The sequence below is a fragment of the Lontra canadensis genome, unplaced genomic scaffold, assembly GCF_010015895.1.
Source record: "Lontra canadensis isolate GAN:19392208 unplaced genomic scaffold, GSC_riverotter_1.0 scaffold27, whole genome shotgun sequence".
Classification (NCBI taxonomy): Eukaryota; Metazoa; Chordata; class Mammalia; order Carnivora; family Mustelidae; genus Lontra; species Lontra canadensis.
Genome location: NW_022631021.1, coordinates 257,159 through 278,268, shown reverse-complemented (window position 1 = coordinate 278,268; position 21,110 = coordinate 257,159). Strand labels below are relative to the sequence as shown.

Here is a 21,110-nt window from a genome sequence, read left to right as displayed (position 1 = left end):
TGTGTTTGTTTGTTTGTTTTTTGGAGCTCTAGTGGGATCTTGGTGGTGGAGTCAAAGATTCTAGGTCCTAAAATCAGGAAGGTGTTGAACATTTTGTGTAGAGTACCCAAGGCGGAAGAATAGTCAGCTTAATGTGAAGGAAGGCCTAAAATCTATACTCCAAGCTTCTACCTTAAGAAACTAGAAAAAGAAGAGCAAATTAAATCCAAAGTAAGTAGTAGAAGAAGAAAAATAAAAATTAGAGCGGGAATCAATGAAATTACAAACAAAATCAGTAGAGAAAATTGGCAAAACCAAAAAGTGGTTCTTTGAAAGATCAGTTAAATCAGTAAGCCTCTAGGGGCACCTGGGTAGCTTAGTCGGTTAAGCGTCTGCCTTCAGCTCAGGTCATGATCCCAGGGTCCTGGAATCAAGCTCTGTGTTGGGCTCCCTGCTCCAGAGGGAGCCTCTTTCTCCCTCTCCCACTTTCCCTGCTTGTGCTGTCCCTCTGTCAAATAAGTAAAATCTTTTTTAAAAAAATCAATAAGCCTCTAGATTGGCTTACGAAGAAAAAAAAGAAGACACAAATTACTAAAATAAGAAATGAAAGAAGGAACATTACTACAGATCCCATGGACTTTAAAAGGTTAATAAAGGCATATTATGAGCAACTCTGTGCCTAGATGTAATGGACCAGTTCCTCAAAGGATACAATCTGCCAAAGCTTAACACAGGAAGAAATAGAAAGCAGTAATATTCTTTTATCTATTAAAGAAATTGAATCAACAGTAACCTTACAAAACAGAAAACACCAGGCTCAGATGAGTTTACTGGGAATTCTGCCAAACACTTAAGAAAGAAATTATACTACTTTTCTGGAATCTCTTCCAGAAGACAGAAACAGAGGGAAGACAGAAACAGAATTCCTAACTCATTCTGTAAGACCAACATTATTCTGATACTCAGAACAGAGGTATTACAAGAAAACACAGACTGTTACCTTTCAAGAACATAGATGCTGATATTCTTTTTTTTTTAAGATTTTATTTATTTATTTGACAGAAGGAGAGAGAGCAGGAGCAGGCAGAGGGGCAGAGAGAGAGGCAGACTGCATGCTGAGCCGGGAGCCCAACACGGGACTCAATCCCAGGACCCTGAGGTCATGACCTGAGCAGAAGGCAGATGCTTAACCAACTGAGCCACCCAGGTGCCCCTAAATGCTAATATTTTTAACAAAATAGCAGCAAACCCAATCCAACAATATATAAAAATAAGTATACATACTATGATAAGAGGAATTTATATCACATACACAAGACTGATTCACCATTCAAAAATCAATTAATGTAATCCATCACCTCAATAGGGTAAGAAGAAAAATGACCTGTTCTTATCAATAGATGCAGGAAAACCATTTGTCAAAATCCAGCACCCATTCATGGTTAAACTACTGGAAAGCTACAGAGAGAAATTTCCTCTACTTGATAAAGAATATCTATAAAAACCCTTCAGCTAGCATCATAATGGTGAGAAATCAGAAACTTTCCCTCTAAAATCAGAAATAAGGCAAGGAAAAGTCCACTGCTTTTCAGTGTCATACTGGAAGTTCTAACTAATGTGATAAAACAATTAAAAGAAAGAAGGTATATAGGTTAGGAAAGAAGAACTAAAACTGTGCTTTTTTGCAGATGACAATGATTATATAGAGAATCTGAAAAAATGGCAAAAACTCCTGGAATTAATAAGCAATTAAAACAAGGTTGCAAGATACAAAATTAATATGTAAAAGTCAACCACTTTCCAGCGTACTAGCAGTGAACAACTTGAATTTGAAACTAAAGGCGTATTACTGTTTATGTTAGGATCCCCCTCCAAAATTAAATACCTAAGTATAAATCTATCATAATATGAACAAGATTTACATGAGGAAAACAACACAGCTCTGATGAAAGAAATCAAAGAATTAAGTAAGTAGAGAGATAGGAAGACAATATTTTCAAGATGCTATTTCTTCCCAGCTTCATCTATAGCTTCAGCACATTCCCAGTCAAAATTCCAGCAAGTTTGTGTGGATATCAACTCCATTGATTCTAAATTTTATGATGATAAAAGACCCAGAGTAGCCAACTCATATTGGAGAGAGAAGTGGAGAAATGACATTCCCTGACTTCAAGACTTACTATACAAAGCTATATGGATCAAGACCATTTGGTATTGGTGAAAGAATAAAGAAATAGATCAATAGAACAGAATAAAAAGTCCAGAAGTGGATATAAGTATAGTCAGCTGATCTTTGTTAAAGAAGCAAAGACAATGGAGAAAAGAGTCTTTTCAACAAATGGTGCCGGATCAACTAAGTATCTACATGCAAAGAAATGAATCTAGACACAGACCTTATATTCTTCCCCAAAATTAACTCAAAATGGATCATAAACCTAAATGTAGACATCATACCAAAGAAGATATACAGATAGCAAATAAGCATATGAAAAGATTTTCATTATCATGTCATTAGAGAATTGCAAACTAAATTAAAATAAGTTACTACTATCCACCTATTAGATGCCCCAAGACCTGAATATTGACAGCACCAAGTGCTGGCAAGGATGTGGAGCCACAGGAACTCTCCTTTATTGTGGGCATGAATGCAAGATGGTACAGTCACTTTGGAAGACAGTTTGGGAGTTTCTTATAAAACTAAAATACTTTTGGGGCGCCTGGGTGGCTCAGTGGGTTAAGCCTCTGCCTTCGGCTCAGGTCATGGTCTCAGGGTCCTGGGATCCAGCCCCGCATCGGGCTCTCTGCTCAGCAGGGAGCCTGCTTCCCTTCCTCTCTCTTTCTGCCTGCCTCTCTGCCTACTTGTGATCTCTGTCTGTCAAATAAATAAATAAAATCTTAAAAAAAAAACACAAACTAAAATATTTTTGCTGTGTTTATAACCTTTTTAAAAAGATTTTATTTATTTATTTATTTATTTATTTGACAGAGGTAGAGATCACAAGTCCATGAAAAGGCATGAAGAAACTTTTCAATGCCTATGTCTAAGTAAAAGAAGCCGATTTAAAAAGGCTGCATCCTGGGGCACCTGGGTGACTCAGTGGGTTAGGCCTCTGCCTTCAGCTTGGGTCGTGATCTTGGGGTCCTTGGATCGAGCCCTGCATCAGGCTCCCTGCTCAGCAGGGAGCCTGCTTCCCCCTCCCTCTCTCTGCCTGTCTCTCTGCCTACTTGTGATCTCTGTCAAATAAATAAAATCTTAAAAAAAAAAAAAAGGCTACATCCTGTATGATTCTTATATGACATTCTGGAAAAGGCAGAACTGGAGACAATAAAAAGATCAGTGATGGCCAGGGGTTGGGGGAGGGAGGGGAGAGGAATAGGCAGAACACAGGACTTTTAGGGTGGTGAAATTATTCTGTGTGATACCATAGTGGTGAATACGTGTCATTATGCTTTTATCAAAACCCATGGAATATACAACCCCAAGAGTGACCTCTAATAACTGTGGACTTGGGTCATAACGATGTGCCTGTGTGGGTTCATTGATTATAACAAATACCACTTTGGTGTGGGATGTCAATAGAGGGAGGAACTTGTACATACATGGCAGAGTGTATACATGCCTCTTCTCAATTTTGCTGTGAACCTGAAAACTGCTTTACAAATAAAGTCTTGAAAAATAATAAAGTCTATTAAAAATACTTCTCAATAATAAAGAAAGAACTTTCCCGGTTAAATGGTCTGGAAGGGCTTTCCCTAATCTGCAGTATTTTAACTGAATAGATTCAGCTTGGTGATAGGGGAAAGGCGCCACATTTCCAAACTGCAGTAAAGAAGCATAAAGTCTGGTTGAGTGTGACTTGTCCATTTTGGCCTGCATGGGTGAGGGTTCTGTGTGGGAAAGAATGGGAAGTGGATTAGAGGTGATAGTACTCTGAGGAATATTTCTGAAGAGAGATGAGTAGCAGGCCATCACCGCCCAGACTAAGGGGCCTAGGAGGGACATCTCTATTTGCTGTGTATCTCAGAGGTGAGTGAATGGGGAGATGGACTTTCTTTTGTAGAGTTGAGAAGTACAGATCGTCTTGAGTGAGCCCTAAGATACCACGTGTGTGGATGTTGCTAGACCTACTCCAGTTTAGAGATGAGAATACTCATTCATTTCTCCAAAGTTCTGTGCCCAGATTTGAGCCAGGAAGAGAATTTGGCCTATTAAGAGGCAGTGATGGAAATGAAGAGGAGGACAGGGTGCTCATGTGAGTTGTGCCAGACCAAAGAAATGAAGGAGAAAGTGAAAAATGAGCGGAGGAGGAGAATGAAGAAACATTTAGGAAGTTCTGCTTTGTCACTGTCTTTGACTCTGACTTTTCAGTGACTGTGATGTCTGTAATGTAATTCTCTTTGGCGAGAACCATGAGGGGGAGGGGTTTTGTTTTGCTAGTTTTTGCACTGGCCCTGCTTGGATGGTGATGTTGATTGGCAGCAGTTTCTCTGAAGCCAGAAACAAAGCCTGTCCTCTTTTAGGAGGAGGGGGAAGGGAGATCAGAGTTAATGTAGTGTATTACCAGATCTCTGGGACAGAAAAGCTTTCACCAGGAATAACCAATTACCATCAGCACTGCTGTTTTGTACTTTTTGTCCATAAATTCTGTCAAAGATAAGGTTTGACTTTCTAAAAAAGACAAATGGAGCCTATGTCTTGTTGTTATGCCTTTAAATATTCAGAACATACTTAGTAACTCCATAGAAAATATCAGAGTCCTAAATTAAGCTTCATTTTAGAAGCATGTGTACAAAGAGGAATGGCCTTTTTAAAAAAAGGTATTTAAGTTTGAATTAGGTAAACCAGTTAGTCTAAAATTTGACTTTCTGATGAACTAAGTACTTACTTGGAAGTACTTCTGCTTAAATATTCTATTTTAAATTATCCTTTGATAAAAATACTGTAAGTGTCAAGAAGTACCAAGTGTGTCCCAGTCGGACTGGTTGAGAAATTCAGCAGTAGTAGTGAAAGGATAGGAACACCAGCCATCTTTCTACCTATTTGCATATAAAATGGATAATATTTAAATATTAAGTCCTTTTATCCAGTGTCATACTTAAGTGCTTTTCAACATAACTGCCAAAATGATTGTTAAAATGTCAGTTTAATCTGTATATTTTTATGCCAGTTGTGTAAGTTTGGCTCTTTATGTGCTATAGCTATAGTTTTAATTCCCTGCAATATTCTTAAACCTGATTGTACTTAAATTTAAAATAGTGTTTTAAGTTGCTTCAGTATACTTGCAGTCTATCTTAATGTTCTGCAGTTGTGCTATTACCCACTCAGATTATGCTTTATTAGTAGTCTGTAGAAGTTTAAATAATGAGGATGTTAATATTTCCATCTTTAGTGCCAGGAATAGCCTCCCTTAACTATTACCTATTTCCTGGTTGATGGAACACTCAAAACTGACCAGGGTTGGGAGTGCTGCGTAGTGTTATAGATAAGCACTAGATTAGGATTAAAAAGAGCTGACTTTTGTTGTTTTTGATTCTGCCATATAATCTATTACTGATTGGCCTTGAACAAACTAACTTAAAGTTACTGGGCTTCAGCGTATTTTTTGCTTGTTTGTTTTAGTTGTGAAATAGACATAACAGAATTTACCATCTTAACCATTTTTAAGTATACAATTTAGTGACATTAAGTACATTCACGCTTTTATGCAACTATCATCACCATCTACCTCTAGTATTCTTTTTATCTTGCAAAAGTGAAACTCTGTACCCATGAAATAGTAACTTCTCATTTCTCTCTCCAGCCTTGACATCACCATCCTATTTTCTGTCTCTATGAATTTGACTCTTCTAGGTACCTCATATAAGTGGTATCCTATAGTAGACAGTATTTGTCCTTTGTGACTGGCTTATTTCACGTAGCATAATATCCTGAAGATGCATCCAAGTTGTAGCATGGGTCAGAATTTCCTTCCTTTTTAGGTTGAATAATACTCAATTATATGTATATACCACACTTTTAGAATGCATTCATACATCATTGGACACTTGGATTGCTTCCACCTTTTGGTATTATAAATAATTCTATGAACATGTGTATGGAAATATTTCTTTGGAGAGCCTATTTTTAGTTCTTTTGGGGATCCACCTAGAAGTGGAATTGTTGGACCATATGACACTTTAATTTTTTGAGGAACTGCCATACTGTTTTTCATAGCGGCTGTACCATTTTACCTCCCAGCAACAGTATACAAGAGTTCCAGTTTCTCCACATCCTTGCCAACACTTGTTATTTTCTTTCTTTCTTTTTTTTTTTTTTTAATAGTAGCCATCCTAATAGGTAGATGTGAGGTGGTAGCTTGTAGTTTTGATTTGCATTTCCCTAATGATTAGTGATCTTGAGCATCTTTTCATGTGCTTTTTGGCCATTCAGCTTGTCTATTCAAGTTGTTTTTTAATCAGGTTTTTGTTTTTGTTTTTTAAAGATTTTATTTGTGAGAGAAATTGAGAATAAGTCTACAAGTGGGTGGAGGGGCAAAGGAAGAGGGAGAAACAGACTCCCCACTGAGCAGGGATGCCTGATGTGGGGCTGCATCCTGACCAAGCCGAAGCAGACTTAGTCTAATGACTGAGCCACCCAGGCACCTCTTGGTAGGAGTTCTTTAAATATTCTGGGTATTAACCCCTTATGAAATACACAGTTTTCGCATACTTTCTCTATTCTGTGGGTTGCCTCTTCACTCTGTTAATTGTGTCCTTTGATGCACAAAAGTTTTAATTTTGATGTCGCCCAATTTATTTTTTCTTTGGTTTCCTGTGCTTTTTTGTCATATCCAGGAAATGATTTCCAAATCCAGTTTCGTGAAGCTTCCTCTCTATGTTTTCTTCTAAGAATTTCATAGCTTAGGCTGTGATGTTTAGGTCTTTGACACATTTTGAGTTAATTTTTGTGTATGGTGTGAGGGTAAGTGTCCAACTTTATTATTTTGCATATGATACTCAGTTTTCCCAACACCATTTGTTGGAAAGACTGTTCTTTCTCCCTTTGAATGGCCTTGCCTGTCTTGTCAGAAATCATTTGACTATATAAATGAGGGCTTGCTTCTGAAGTCTCTCTTCTCTTCTGTTGGTCTGTACATCTTTTTAACAATACCACATTGCTTTGATTACTGTAATGCTATAATTTTGAAATCAGAAATTGTGAGACTTCTAGCTTCCTTCTTTTTCAAAATTTTTTTGGCTATTGAAAATTGTTATAGCTTTAGTGATGCTAAGAGCAATCAAAAGGTTTTGATAGTAGTGCTAGCCTGATCTCTCCATTGCAGAGGTCTTCTCTGTCAACCAACCTTTTGCCTAATGGTTTCATTCATTGATGATTATTGCCTGAATCATTTCATCAGGGGTTACAAAGTGATTATTTCTTCCACATACATTAGCTGGAGTAGTTCTGGGATTTTTTTTTAAAAATGGTTTCTTCATCAACAATGACATTCTGAAATTTAGTTTTGTAGTAAGGCTAGATTAAATGCTTAATTCTTTACCTTTAATTGTCAGTTTTCAGAGGAAGGAATTAGTGCTCCAGTTGCTTTCAGGGAAACTAATGAATGAAGAGGGAAAGTTAAAGTTTAGATACCCTTCTTTAGGGTAGAATCCTGAATTCTTAGATTTCATATATGAAACCTGATTTAGTTCATTGTAGTTAGGGACCCAGGAATCTGTATTTTTTCACATGTAAGCCACATGACCTTGATGTAGGTGGTCTACAGAGCAGACTGCTGTGAAGTAGTATGATTGATTGAAAACTGGTTACTATTTTGTTGTGTTGTCTTCCATACCACAGGTGGTGGTCACTGAGAAGTTAATGCCCAATCTTTATCAAAGTAATTCATTTTTAAATTACAACATTAAATGTTAACTTGCTTAAGTAAGGAGGTCTTTTCTGCTTTTTGTTTCCTGTTGCCATTATGGTCCTTCAGCTATAGTTAGACATAGCCAGTTGTCATACATTTAATCTTAATATTGACTGACTTCCAGTAGGGCAACACAGTAAACATTTTTTTTTAAGATTTTATTCATCAGAGAGAGAGAGAAAGCACAAGCAGGGGGAGCGGCAGGCAGAGAGAGGAGCCCCATAGGGGACTCGATCCTAGGACCCTGGGGTCGTGACCTGAGCTGAAGGCAGCTCAACAGACTGAGCCACCTGGGTATCCCTTTTTGTTTGTGTTTTAATGCTACTTAAATGGTGCTGAGTAGTTGAGCATAAATAATTTGGCGTTTATTGTACATCTATCCATGCCAGTCACCATCTTACAGAATTTTTTTTTTTTAAGATTTTATTTATTTATTTGACAGAGATCACAGGTAGGCAGAGAGTCAGGCAGAGAGAGAGGAGGAAACAGACCCCCCGCCGAGCAGAGAGCCCAATGCGGGGCTCGATCCCAGGACCATAGGATCATGACCTGAGCTGAAGGCAGAGGCTTTAACCCACTGAGCCACCCAGGCGCCCCCATCCTACAGAATTTATCTCCAGTCCTTTCTCTGTCTCCCTTTGACCTAGGTTTGTTTGTTTTTATTTTTTCTTTTTTAATTTTATTTATTTATTATTTTTTTTTTTTACGATTTTTATTTATTTATTAGAGACAGTGAGAGCAGGAACACAAGCAAAGGGAGTGGGAGAGGGAAAGCGGGCTTTCTGCTCAGCGGGGAGCCTGATGTGGGGCTCGATTCCGGGACCCCTGGATCATGACCCCAGCCAAAGGCAGATGCTTAACTGAAACACCCAGGGGCCCCTGTTTTTGTTTTCTTTTTGTTGTTTTTTGTTGTTGATTTTTCTCAGTATCGAAAGCATTTCTGCTATTCCTGAGTCACAGTTTAGGAATGATATATTTAGAGGAGTCTCCCATTACCGCCTCCTTCAGCCAGATATCCATTTTTATTTGTTCATTTATGGTTTATCTGTAGAGCGTTGTTTGTTTCTCTTTGTCTTGCAAATACTAGTCAATATATGTAATTTTGATCCTTTTCTTACACAAAAGTGTGATAACTATATAGATACTGATCTGCATCTTACTTTTCCCCCCTCACTTAATAATATATTCTAGAGATCACTGTAGAAATCATTCTGTTTTATGGCTGTGGAGTCTCCCCTCAGGTAGATGTGTTATTTTTCCAGCCAGTCACTACTGATGGACATTCAGGTTTCTAAACATTTCTTGCTCTTGCATATAAATATAATGCTGTTATTTTCTCCAGTTTCTTCCCTATTTCACTTCTCTCCTTCATAGCAGCACTCTTTGGAAAATTTTCAGTCAGAAATGGCTATCTCCACCTTTTGATTTCTGTACTCCTAAATTCTTTCCATTGGGCTCCGTCCCCACCGCTCCACTGAAACTGCTCTTTTCAAAACACCAGTGACCTACGTGATACCACCTCCAATGCTTCGTTCTCACTTTCTCAACCTTACTTGAATTAGTAGCTGCACAGGACCCAGTTGATGACTCTGTCCTCCTTGAAACACTTGTGAGGAGGCTTCTAGAACACCATATACTCCTGGGTTTTCTTTATTCTTGAGGCTGTTCCTTCTCTCTTTTTTTATGACCTCCATTTCATTGAATGAATGCATTCCGCTTTCCCGTGGTATCAGCTGATGGCTGGGCCAGCTGGGGCCCCCTGCAGGAGAGAGTGGTCTGCCCAAGCCCGGAAGTAGGAAGGGGTGGAGGCTCTGCATCTGGAAGTTGAAGCTGGGAGGGGGAAGAGAGGAAGACTTCTCATTTCAAAGGTCACCTGAAACAAGCCCAAAGTCTGACAGAACCAAAATTTATTGGTTTAATATGTGAGAGCAGGCTCTCCAGCGGAACTGTGGAATGCCACACAAGAGGGAGGAGGGACACGGCCTTCGTACAGTTTGGGTTCCTGCTGAAGGATTCTGAGAATGCTCTCAGGGAAATGGTCAGTTTTGGATTGGTTGCTATTTCTGAGGCAGGATTAGAAGGCAGGATTAATTAGGGTTTGGTGCTACTTTGAGACAGGGGCAGTTTAACAACAAACAGTCCTCAGTAATCGATGCTACAGAAAAATGGGTCTGCGGGTATCATTGGTAAGAAAGCAGTAGTCACACAGAGGGTTGTTAGAGCAACATGACCTTGGGAGAAATAATTTTTTCTCTTACCTTTGCACCTGCCTTTATAAGTGTCTGTCCTTCTAGCCCAGTTGAGGGCAGGGTTTTTTCTTTTTCACTCTGGGCTGATTTTCATCTTTGATCTCAGATGTTTTTACTCTTTCAATTCCATGGCACTGATTTCCTGGATTTGGAAGTAGAGATTCTTGTTTCCTAAAACTGAAGCAAGTAATTGAGTGGTTAAAGGATCACTGTAGTCCTCCATCCCACCCCCAAATTAACGTAAAAGCTCATAATTTTTCAATAGGGCATGACTCAGGAAAATTGTGAAGTAGGAATAGTTTCTTTGTTGTTGCCATTTCAACTCTTCTTTCTGAGCCCCTCACTGTATTGGGGGCCCCAGGGACCCTTCACCATCTCGTCTCATCCAGGCTTCCACTGCTCTTTCTTAGGCCTTTTTCTTCTCCCCTTTGTGAACTTGAGGCTAGTGATTGATTTGATGAGTTTAAGGTAGCTTAATATATTCCTTTGAAGGTCATTTGCATTTTAAAAGGAAATTCCTGAGAATAATACTGAAACCAAGGAACAAGATTCTAATACATTTGTGGCAAGGTGGGGTGGGGAGTGAGGATGGGTAGGGAACAGGGTTTGAACAGAGTCAGTGGTTCAGCCATCACTCGGAGCAGCTGAAGAACTGGAGTCTGGCTCTGCCTTCTCCCCACTTAGGTGCTGAGATAGGTGGTGTGTTGATAAAGTGAAAGTATCAGAGTGCCTGGGCATTGTCATGGCCATTTTGTGTTGAGTAAATAATGTGCAAATGTAGACTGGAAGTTGAGACTAGGTAGATTAGTGCTGACAGTTGGAAGTGCCTCCTTTTCCCAGTGGTACACACATGCTCCTGCCTTGGTAGTTCCAAGAGACAGACACAGGTTAAGTTGAGACTTCACACTGCTTACTGTCTGGGAATGTTTCAGTCCATAGATTGGCAGTGCTCAAACTCTCCTCTCAAGCCTCTGTCACAGAAGGTAGGCAGTACGTACTCAGCCCTCCTATGGAGATGAAATGTGAACCTATAGTTTGTAGCTTAGCAGTTGACTAGAGCCTGTGTACTTCTCCGATCCAAGTGATTTCTTAATCCTTAGGGCACATGTGAGGTTCCTGTTGTGCTTTGAAGATGCATTGAGCTTTAGGAAGGATTTGAATCCACCACCTCCAAACCTAGACGTGACCTCCATGGTAGTCTTCCATGCGTATGCTTTCAAGCCAGGCTGTGTGTCTCCTGGTGTTGTGGCATTCTTGTCTCATGACTCCTTGGGAGAAGCCCAAGGCGTTTGCTCTAGGGATCAGAAGCCTACAAGATTTCAGTCTGAGCCACAGTTTGAACCACTTTGAGGTGTCTTTGTAAACTGAATTTGTAAAAGTTTATGCTTTCTCAAGTCCCCTGGCCTTTTCCCTTGGGAAGCCCAGACCCAAGCGCAACATACTGACGTGGCAGATTATTGCTTTAAGTGACTTCTGTCTGCATCTTGTGCAGGCCAGATGCCTGCTCTGGAAGACACTGTGCAGCTTCTCCCTGACATCCACATCAAGATGATGGCTCATTTGTATAGTTGTTGCTGTTCCTTCTGTTTGAAGACTATTAACTGGCCCTCGCTGCGGTACTGAGAAGGGGTTGCCTAGGAAAGGAGAGCATATAGGAGTGAACTCATGTCTAGTTTTGAATGGACGACTTGTTAGAATAAAGACCTCAACATTGGCACATTACTGTTAATTGAACTCCAGACTTTAGATTTTTTTTGTTTTTGTTTTTTAAATACGGGACACTCCATGAATTTGCATATCATCCTTGCGCAGGGGCCTGCTAACCTACGTATCATTCCAATTTTAGTGTATGTGCTGCTGAAGTGAGCACAGACTTTATTTAGATTTTATCAGTTCCATTCATGACTTCTTTTTGTTCCCAGAATCCAGTCTCTGGTACCATGTTACATGTAGTTGTTTTGACTTTCACTCTCCCCTGATCTGTGACAGTTTCTCAGTCTTCCCTGTTTCTCATGACCCGTGACTGTTAGGAGAAATACCGGCAGGTATTCTTATAATGTACCCCAGTTGGAGCTTTTCTGATGTTTTCCTCAGTTCAGACTGATGGTATAGTTTTTGGGAAGAATACAACAGAGGTGAAGTGCCTTACCAGGGCGTACCTCATATTTACATAATATCACTGGCGATACTAACATCGGTCACTTGATTAAATTGTTTGGTTGCCAGTTTCTCTGTTGTAAAGTTACCGTTTTTCTCTTTCCCTTCTCTGTTCTTTGAAAGCAAGTCACTAAGTCTGTCCCACACTCAGGATGGGTTGGGGGATATGTAGAATTTCAGGTATCTCCTGTATCCCTATGACATACTCCTATCCTTTTTTTTTTCTTCCTTTTTAACACTTTCTTACTTTCTGATACTAAAAAGATATTCTAGGCTCATCTTATATTTTCCATGTCTTAGCCCCAGAATCAGCCATTTCTCTGAGGAACACTTGTTTTTTTAATTAGACAGTACTGTTCAGAAACCACTAGGCCTCCTCAGCAGGCAGAGGCGGGTAACGTGTGTATACATACTACCGTCTGTAAACAGATGTATCTATCCTTGTTTCTGTGTTTCTTCATCTGTATATATATTAAGATAAATGTGAGTTGATAGTGCTGTCTCTGACTTTAATCTAGTACCACAGAGTTCATTTTAGAATGCCTTCCTTCCTTGCTCATCTGTCATATCCTTCAACAGTAAGAAACCTTGCTCCCAGCATTTCACTCTTCATTTACTTATTCAACCCCAGTATACATGTACCCATGTTGTGCATGTATTATAACCCATAACCCCACAAGAAACAAATGTACCAGTTTGAATATTGTACTGATTTTTAGCAATTCTATTATAGTGGACAAATCATAGATGTTTGTTCATGTTTATTATCATGTGATTTGATCTGTGATATAGCCTTTAGATATACGCAGTATTTTTTTTTTTTAACATTCCTACCATAATCTGAGATGTCTTTGTCTGTCTGCATGGTTCATTAAGATTACAGAGTTGGGCTTCAAGTAAAATACTTTCCTTTTTTTTTTTTTAAATGTGGTGCTTGAACTCATAACCCTGAGATCAGGACCTGAGCTGAGATCAAAAGTTGGATGCCTAACCGACTGAGCCACCCAAGAGCCCCAAAATATTTTCCTTTTACTCTGCATGTCTAATAATCTAAACTTAAGAAATAAAAAGTTCATATCTTTCTTTAGTAATTTATTATACATTTCTACAAAAGGAAGTTTATACTTATCATTAAAGTTATATACTTATTAAAGGTTTTATATGTAAAAGGGAGAAGTTGAATGAAACTGTTGACAGTACCATTTAGCTCCAGAGTCCTGGCTCAGGTCCTTTTTGAAAAACATCTTAAGGCAAGACACTCTAAAATCAGTTTCTCCATTTGCTTACTAAGCCCTGAATGTGTAGGCTTGGCACAAGTCTGCTTTATTGGCTACTTTTCTGGGACATCCTTGTTATTGGTACCAAAGATCATATATGTTTGTGGGTAAAGATACTATGGCCTGGGAAATGGGACTCGTTATCTATAGCTGTAGTTTCCTGGGTTCTTCTTGATTCCCAGTTCCTATTGAGGAAAAATAGTATGAGTTGTAAAAGCTGTTGTGAGAATTGAGCGTTCTCAGTCATCATGTACATTGGCTTTTAACTTGAAGTCTGATCTTGGACCCATCACTTCTGCCTCCATACTTCAGATCCTTTATGTAAAAAGTACAGCCATTCCATTAGATGATTTTATCATCGCAAATAGTAAAACATGGCTGGCAGTTCTTATCACAGTAATTAAGGCATTCTGGCAAGAATTGGAGATGGTCAGCCTCTTGAAACAAGCTTATTTGGTCCATTTTTATCACCCTTTTTATTTGATTAACACACTCATTCACACACAGTATGCATGGGACGAACACATCTGAAACATGAGGGCTAGCAGTAGTACCTAGATGGGTTAGATTGTACCATGTAGAAGGTATATTTTGCTGTTCATAATGACCCATCATGGTAATAACTACGGAGGATCAGAACTGGAGTGTTCATTGTTGGTTTTATAAATCATTGGTTTCTTAAATGATCTACTATTTAGAACTACTATGTAAAATCTGGGAGCAGTATAGAAGAATAGCCAAGGTGAAGAGGGTGCGGTGGCTTATGTATGATATGGTCCAGTGAGTTATGTGAAAGAAACGGTAGTTCTTAAAGCCGGGGGAAAATGTCTCATTAGTCTCATATACTGATCACAGTCTTCAGAAAACTGTCCTATCTCTTCTTATAAGCATTTAGTTTCCTGAGCAGAGTGAAGGAAGCATATGACCTATACCTGAGTGTGTAAAACATATCACGTACTTACAAAAGGACTTTGGAAAATAGATGGGTAAAAGAAGAGAAGAATTAATGTACTGTAAGGTAGGGCACGTCTGTTTGGGGAAAACAATAATAGAGTGAAGAGATGTTGCCTTTGGTTAGAAATCTAGGCTAGGAAAGCATGGAGTGAATCTCCCTCAGCTGCCTGCCATTGAATTGTTTTTTTTTTAAGGCCTACGTCATGTTGGTTTGAGACTGACTTAGAGTTTTGAATGAAAGTCCTCTGACCCAGTATTCCTGGCACCATTCCACATTTCCGAGTGAAGTGGCGCGCTGCATATCCTGGCTTACAATGTTAATCAACAGCTTGAGCTTCTGTCGCCCTCGTTTACATGAGGATTCACATTTGCCATCAGAAAAGCTGTGTCTGGGGTGGATTACTCGTTCCTGGGTGTCATGCTTGTGCAGCCCGTGGCTGCAGAGCTGCTAACTCCAGAGGCGAACAGCAGATGTCACTGTGTCTCCACTTACTAGGCTTCTGGCTCCTAGCTGGTCTCTTGCAACCAAGTTTTTAATGGAGCTCCCAAACCACTGAACGCAAATTGAGTATTTATGGCCTTTATCAGATACCGACCCCAGACTGAAAACTGAGAATAAGCACAGCCCAAGAGGTTTTTCCTCATTTTCTTTCACTATTCTTTTTAGTTGGTGGATTTCTTTTTTCCTATTCTTAATATCTTTATTTTGGTGTAGGTAACTGATGAAATTCATTAGCCTTTTCTTATCAACCATTCAGCAGTTATTAGGAGTCTTGGACAGCTTTTCACATTTGTTTCGGCTGGGTTTACACGTCAGAGCTTCTTGGCCTTTCTGTAGCTTGCTTTTTAAAAGCTTTCCAGCAGGAAAGTTGATGTCACTGTTCTCTAAATTGAGATGCAGAACATTGAAGGAAACTGTCTCTTTATTCTTCTGTTTGAACCCTTAGCTTCAGCATTTGAGGAAATAGCTGAATTATGACCAAAAGTTCTGTGGTGCATCTTTTTAAAACAAATCTCACGGTTTCAGTGTAGATGGTGGGATTTCCCTATATGACAAAGGCAGGGTTGGTGTTAAATTGGATTATTTAGGAAAATCTGGGGCATGCTAAGTTTTTGGTATCCTTTGATCACATAGATCATTGGAAAAAAAACCCAGGTGATATTTCCCTTAATAGTCAGGGTTAGTGGTTTACACATGTGTCCTGGTGTCATTATTAATTGGTTCCCCCTTTACTCTCAGTTGTCCTGGTTTGGACAATATGTTGTCACTCTAAATTGCTCAGAGAGGTGGGGGAGGGCGTCATTGATAAGTTGCAATTCTGGGAATTATAAGTATTTTTTGGCTTAAGAATTATGCCTGACCTGAGTTTTCTAAGTTACATACATTCAAGCTAAAGCAAAAACCACAAAGAGCTTATGATTCTGGGAAAATAGTTTTTGGATTTCTGTCTATAGATCATTGTTCTCTGGAGCAGTGATTTCCAGATATGGCTGTGCATCGGAATCAACTGGTAACCTTTTAACAAATACTTTCGTAGGTCTTACCACAGACCTGTACTGAATGTGTACTGGAGTTTGAACGTGACATTACCACAAATGTAGAAATGCATACCTGTACTGGTGACTTTGTCAGCTTGCTTTTCAAATTAGCGTGTAAAAGGACATTTCTTCCTGTGGTTTGGGTGGCATCTCGGGCTTCTGGTGGTGGCTGCTTTGGGCCTTGAGGGTCTGCCTGTCACTGATGTGAGTTGCCTTTTTGTTTCAGATGTCATCTGGGTGATTCTCAGTGTGGAGGTGGGTGGACTTTTAGGAGTAACGCAGCAGCTGTCATCTTTTGAAACGGAGTTCAACACACAGCCACATCGCAAGGTAGAAGGAAACTTCAACCCGTTTGCCTCTCCCCAAAAGAACCGACAATCAGATGAAAACAACTTAAAAGACCCTGGGGGTTCCGGGTTCGACTCGATCAGCAAAAACACATGGGCTCCTGCTCCTGACCAAACCGAGCAAGATGAGAATAGACTCTCACAGAACTCTGTAAATCTGTCCCCCAGCAGTCACGCAAACAACTTATCAGTAGTGACTTACAGTAAGGTAGGTGCCCTCGGAGAAGAGGAGAAGGGGTAGGTGGTGGGCCTTGGGACTTGTGATACCCTTTCATGGCAAACCTAGAAGCCTAGAATGTTCTTTAAGACGCTCAGCTCTCCTGCCAACAGCAACAATACAAAAACCTACCCCTTCTCCCCTCCCCCCCCCCCATCTTCATGTCCTGTGGATGTTACTTTATCCACATTTATAATTTACCACTGTCTCTCTGCTCTGGTTTGGGTGTTAAAAGAACAAGGTTTTTTACCTTTAGCATTTAAAAAAAAATGAAAGTCAAAATATCACCAGCTCTCCTTCCAGTGTAAATGTATACTAAGCCTAGAACAGCAAGATGCTTTTGGAATCTTTTCCTACTTTGTTGTTTTTATTTTGGCTTTGGGTGGGACTTTTGTTTTTCCAAGGAAAAAAGACAAACTCTATTATTTATCCTAAATACTATTGTTGGGCTTTTGCTTTACTTACCTTGTTTGCATGTCTTGTCGATATATTTTCAGTCTCTTATGGCCCATCTACCTCCTTACCCACAACCCAGAGTGGCCCAAGTGATATTTTGACTTTTTATGTATGGGGCAGTAAGTGAGAGAATTATTTGTTGAGTTGACCATGATTTTAAATATTCTGATTGTTCTGAGACACTCTTCTGGGTGTTTGATTTCTTGACCTGCTTCTCTCCTTGCTAGCTGATTAAACAGTGTCTTCCACACTGCTAAGGGTGATGATGGTTCTTGGTTGTTGGTTTGGGTTGGTTGAGTAAAGCCCTGATGCCGAGAGCTCATGTTATAGGTGTTTCATGTGGCTTGGGCCTGTGAGCATTCCTATGCATTTTTCTCTGATTAATAATGCTGTGTATTGGGCCCAGCATCCCACCTATACAGTCGTAACACTGTTAAGTCTGTCCTTGGGTCATGTTGGCATTTACCCTCAAATTTTGAAAAATAAAACTGATGTTTATATGAGGGACAGATCGCTTTTCTGTTGTTAAGAATGGTATTTTTCTGACCAATGGTTTATATATGGTCCAGATCAAGAGGCAAATTAAGGAAAGAGACCTGAGGGTGCCTGCGTGGCTCAGTGGGTTAAGCCTCTGCCTTCGGCTCAGATCATGCTCTCAGGGTCCTGGGATCAAGCCCCGCATCGGGCTCTCTGCTCAGCAGGGAGCCTGCTTTTGCCTCTCTCTCTGCCTACTTGTGATCTCTCTGTCAAATAAATAAAATCTAAAAAAACAAAAAAACAAAGAAAAGAAACCTGATGATATGAATCCCATTTCTCCTCATGGTCTAGTAAGAGAGACTTCATTCCCTAGTGGTATAACAAAGGATTGATTTTTTTGGTTGTTTGGATGGTTGTTGTAAAGGATTCTGTGGAGTCATGTTAGTGGTACAGGATATAAGAAAGTTAATCGGCAAGACAGTAAATTTGCCTGTATTTGGGTTAAGATTTCATGTCATAACACTGTAATAAAAGGTTTTTCACTTAAGCTCCTATTTCTCCAGATTTTTCCTCCTTAAATTTAACCATCCAGAGTATGACTCTCCAGGTGGTAGGTGAGCCAAGCCCTAGGGTAAGCATGTCCTGTTAGAACTGGAATTTGCAGCTGAGTTTAATGGGAAGATGAGAGCTGAAGGAGGCAGAGCCAGTTGCCCCAGTGCTTTGTGTAATGGAAGCCCCCTTCTCCCAACTGTGAGCTCCCTGGCTGCAGTAGTCACTGTGGTCTTAGGAGACGGCTGGTGTGCCTGGCCAGGGCATGCACTCATCTTCCTAAGTTGTGAACCTGTGAGTTGTTTGCAGCTCCTTCAGGGAATGATGCCTTTTCTCCAGTTCTGTGATGATTGCCCTGGCCTGGGGGGTGAGATGGGGTTGGCAGGGGTCAGGATGGATTACCTCCCAGCCTTAGTGAGGTCCTACCATGTTGTCATTTTGTTTTGTTTTGTTTTGTTTTGTTTTTGAAGGAGTGGGCTGTGGTGAGGCTAGAGGCTATTAAGATTTCTTGAGGTTGATGAATTCATGGTATGTCACCTAATTTTTTTTTTCATGAACTCTGTAGAATCATTTAGAAGTAGTATTTGCAAGAACCAGAGAAAAGGCTCTTATTGGAGGTGCTATTCAGAGACTATTGGCTATAATGCATTGAGAATGTGGCACTTAGTTTCCAAAGAGAAACTGGAGCCTCCCTTGTTTCTTGCTTTTGTTTCTTTTTTTTTTTTTTCTTCATTTATTTTTAGAGGTGGGAAAAGGACAGAGGAGGAGGGAGAGGGACAAGCAGACTCCTCGCTGAGTGAGGAGCCTCATGCAGGGCTCAATCTCATGACCCTGAGATCATGACCCTGAGATCGTGACCTGAGCCAAAATCAAGAGTCAGACATTTGCTTAACCGACTGCATCACCCAGGCGCCCCTCTTGTTTCTTAATTTAAGCAGACTCGTATTCAGAATGTATTTCTGTGAGCATCTGGCAAGTTCTCTGAAAGCATTTCTGGTTAAAGTGGAATTGGCTCCACCTCTTAAGTCTCCTTAGGAGCAGGGTTAGGGTGTAGACAGACAGCACTCAGTATTTACTAAAACATCTCTGCACTGTTTAGACCAGTGTCCACTGTTCAGTGGGAGATTTGAAGAATGAAAGAAGTTATCCCTATCAGCAGCTTACAGTACAGTAAGGAAGATGAGATATGGACATAGCAGTTACAGAACAGTTCAGTCAAGAAGTCCGGAGGGACAAGAACACAGTCAAAATGTGCAGTTTGTATGTATGGCTGTGGATTCGAGTTAGGGCAGAGAGGAAGAAGAGATTGAGTTGATGGAAAGGGCTTTTCAAAGGATACATTTGGAAAGACAGGAAGGACAGTGAACAGGTTAAGTGCTGAGGGCAGAATGCTTAAGAGACCTGTGGTCAGGAGATGTGGGTGACAGACGATGAGAGATGGGCTCAGTCATCTGCAGTGCTTTCCTTTGAGTCTGCTCAGGGGTGTACCTGACACAGTGGTGAGATGAGGTATACCAGAGTTAGATTTGAACTCGTCCTGTGTGCCAGCTGTGTTTCCATGTACTTCACATATAGTCGCTCATTTTTTGGACAGGAAAACAAAAGTTCCAAGGGACTTAGGAACTGGCTCAATATTCCATAGCTCTTGAGAGGCAGAGCTGGGATTCCAGTCCAAGGTGCCACATTACTAAAACATGTATTATTAGTAAGTGAACCTGGGCTCTCCCTAGGTCCTCCAGTTGGGATGGAGGCTGTGGTGAGTGAAGGCATTTACTGAGTTGATGATCGGTATCATCAAGGGGTAAAAAACAGCAGAGTTGAAATAAGATAAGTGTCTCTCCCGTAAACCGAAGATTGCCCATGGCATCTTCTTTCTGAAGACTTACCTTGTTCATGAGTCTTTCAAGTAGTGACTTCTTGTCCTGGTTAGTAAAAATAAGAACTTGGGTGCAAAAACTTTGTGGTGTTTATAATAATTAGCACCCTTTTATTTGTAAATGAGTGGAAAGAATGAAAGAAGCCCCTGAGCTCTAGAGTTGGGACGTGTGTTTTCAGCTCACCTCAGATGCCATCTTTATGGGGAGGAGGAATACCTGATGCCCTGGGGTCAGGGATCAGAGTAGACAATAGATTTTACTTACTCTAAAGAAATTCCCTGCCTGCCATTAAGTCTGGGAAAGAACATGATGCTCTTGGAAGCCCGTGACCACAGTTACAACAGGCAGATATGGTTTCCTGCTGCCTCTATAGTTACAGTTTAACTTGTTAAGGTTGGTAGGATGAAATGAAAAGATTGCTTCATGCACCTGCTCTGTGAGGGCTGCGTGGATATGTCAAAATAATGGCACATATGTCAGTGCCAGGAACTAGACACCCCAGGGGCCCTTCCCCAGCTGTACTTGAATAACCATAAGCTCTCCGGACTCAGTGCTCTGTGTCTGGAGCGGGGAGCCCTGGGTGGCAATGCCAGCTCTAGCTCCATCCCACAACCCAGAGGACCTGGCCTCTCCCCTATGTGAGAGCTGTCAGAGGGAGTCAGAAAAGTAAGTATATGCTGACCTGCTCCAAATATTCATAAATCTGACTCCTCGCCTTTGTTAGAAATTGGCTGACCTCATTGTCGGCTCAATTGTGGCTGACTTGTCCCATGTGAACGGTCAGATCAAGTATTGATGAAGGTTAGATGCTGTTTTACTGAACCCTTTTATGTGATTAGCTCAAGAGGCTCGGAGGACAAATGGTCCCAGTAGAATAGGTGCTCACTCAGTTGGCTCAAGGCTAATCTTGCCATGAATTCTAGCTCCCTGACTCCTCCCTGGAGGCCAGTATAGCTTTGGACAGTATGAGAGTAGTGAAAGAAAAAAAACAATTCATAGAGGTCTGGAAGGAGAAAATAAGTCCTGTTAAAATTAGATGCTTTTTTTTTTTTCTTATTTAGCAGTAATTTTTTAAATCTCTAAATGTTTTCTGAGAAGGCCTTACAGAGGAAAAAGACACCAAAC

At 40.4% G+C, this 21,110-nt stretch overlaps 1 protein-coding gene and 1 non-coding gene across 3 annotated transcripts in view; one reads left to right on the top strand and one right to left on the bottom strand.

Moving 5' to 3' along the window:
- Window positions 1-21,110, top strand: part of ILRUN (inflammation and lipid regulator with UBA-like and NBR1-like domains) — an 88,812-nt gene that overhangs the window by 55,563 nt on the left and 12,139 nt on the right. For both annotated transcript variants that reach the window (XM_032864274.1, XM_032864273.1), the window contains one exon: window positions 16,289-16,617. In XM_032864274.1, coding sequence (XP_032720165.1) covers window positions 16,289-16,617 — 329 coding nt within the window. The remainder of the gene's footprint in view (window positions 1-16,288; window positions 16,618-21,110) is intronic.
- Window positions 11,903-12,005, bottom strand: LOC116871802. Its single transcript, XR_004383511.1, has one exon. It is a non-coding gene; the product is annotated as a U6 spliceosomal RNA (small nuclear RNA).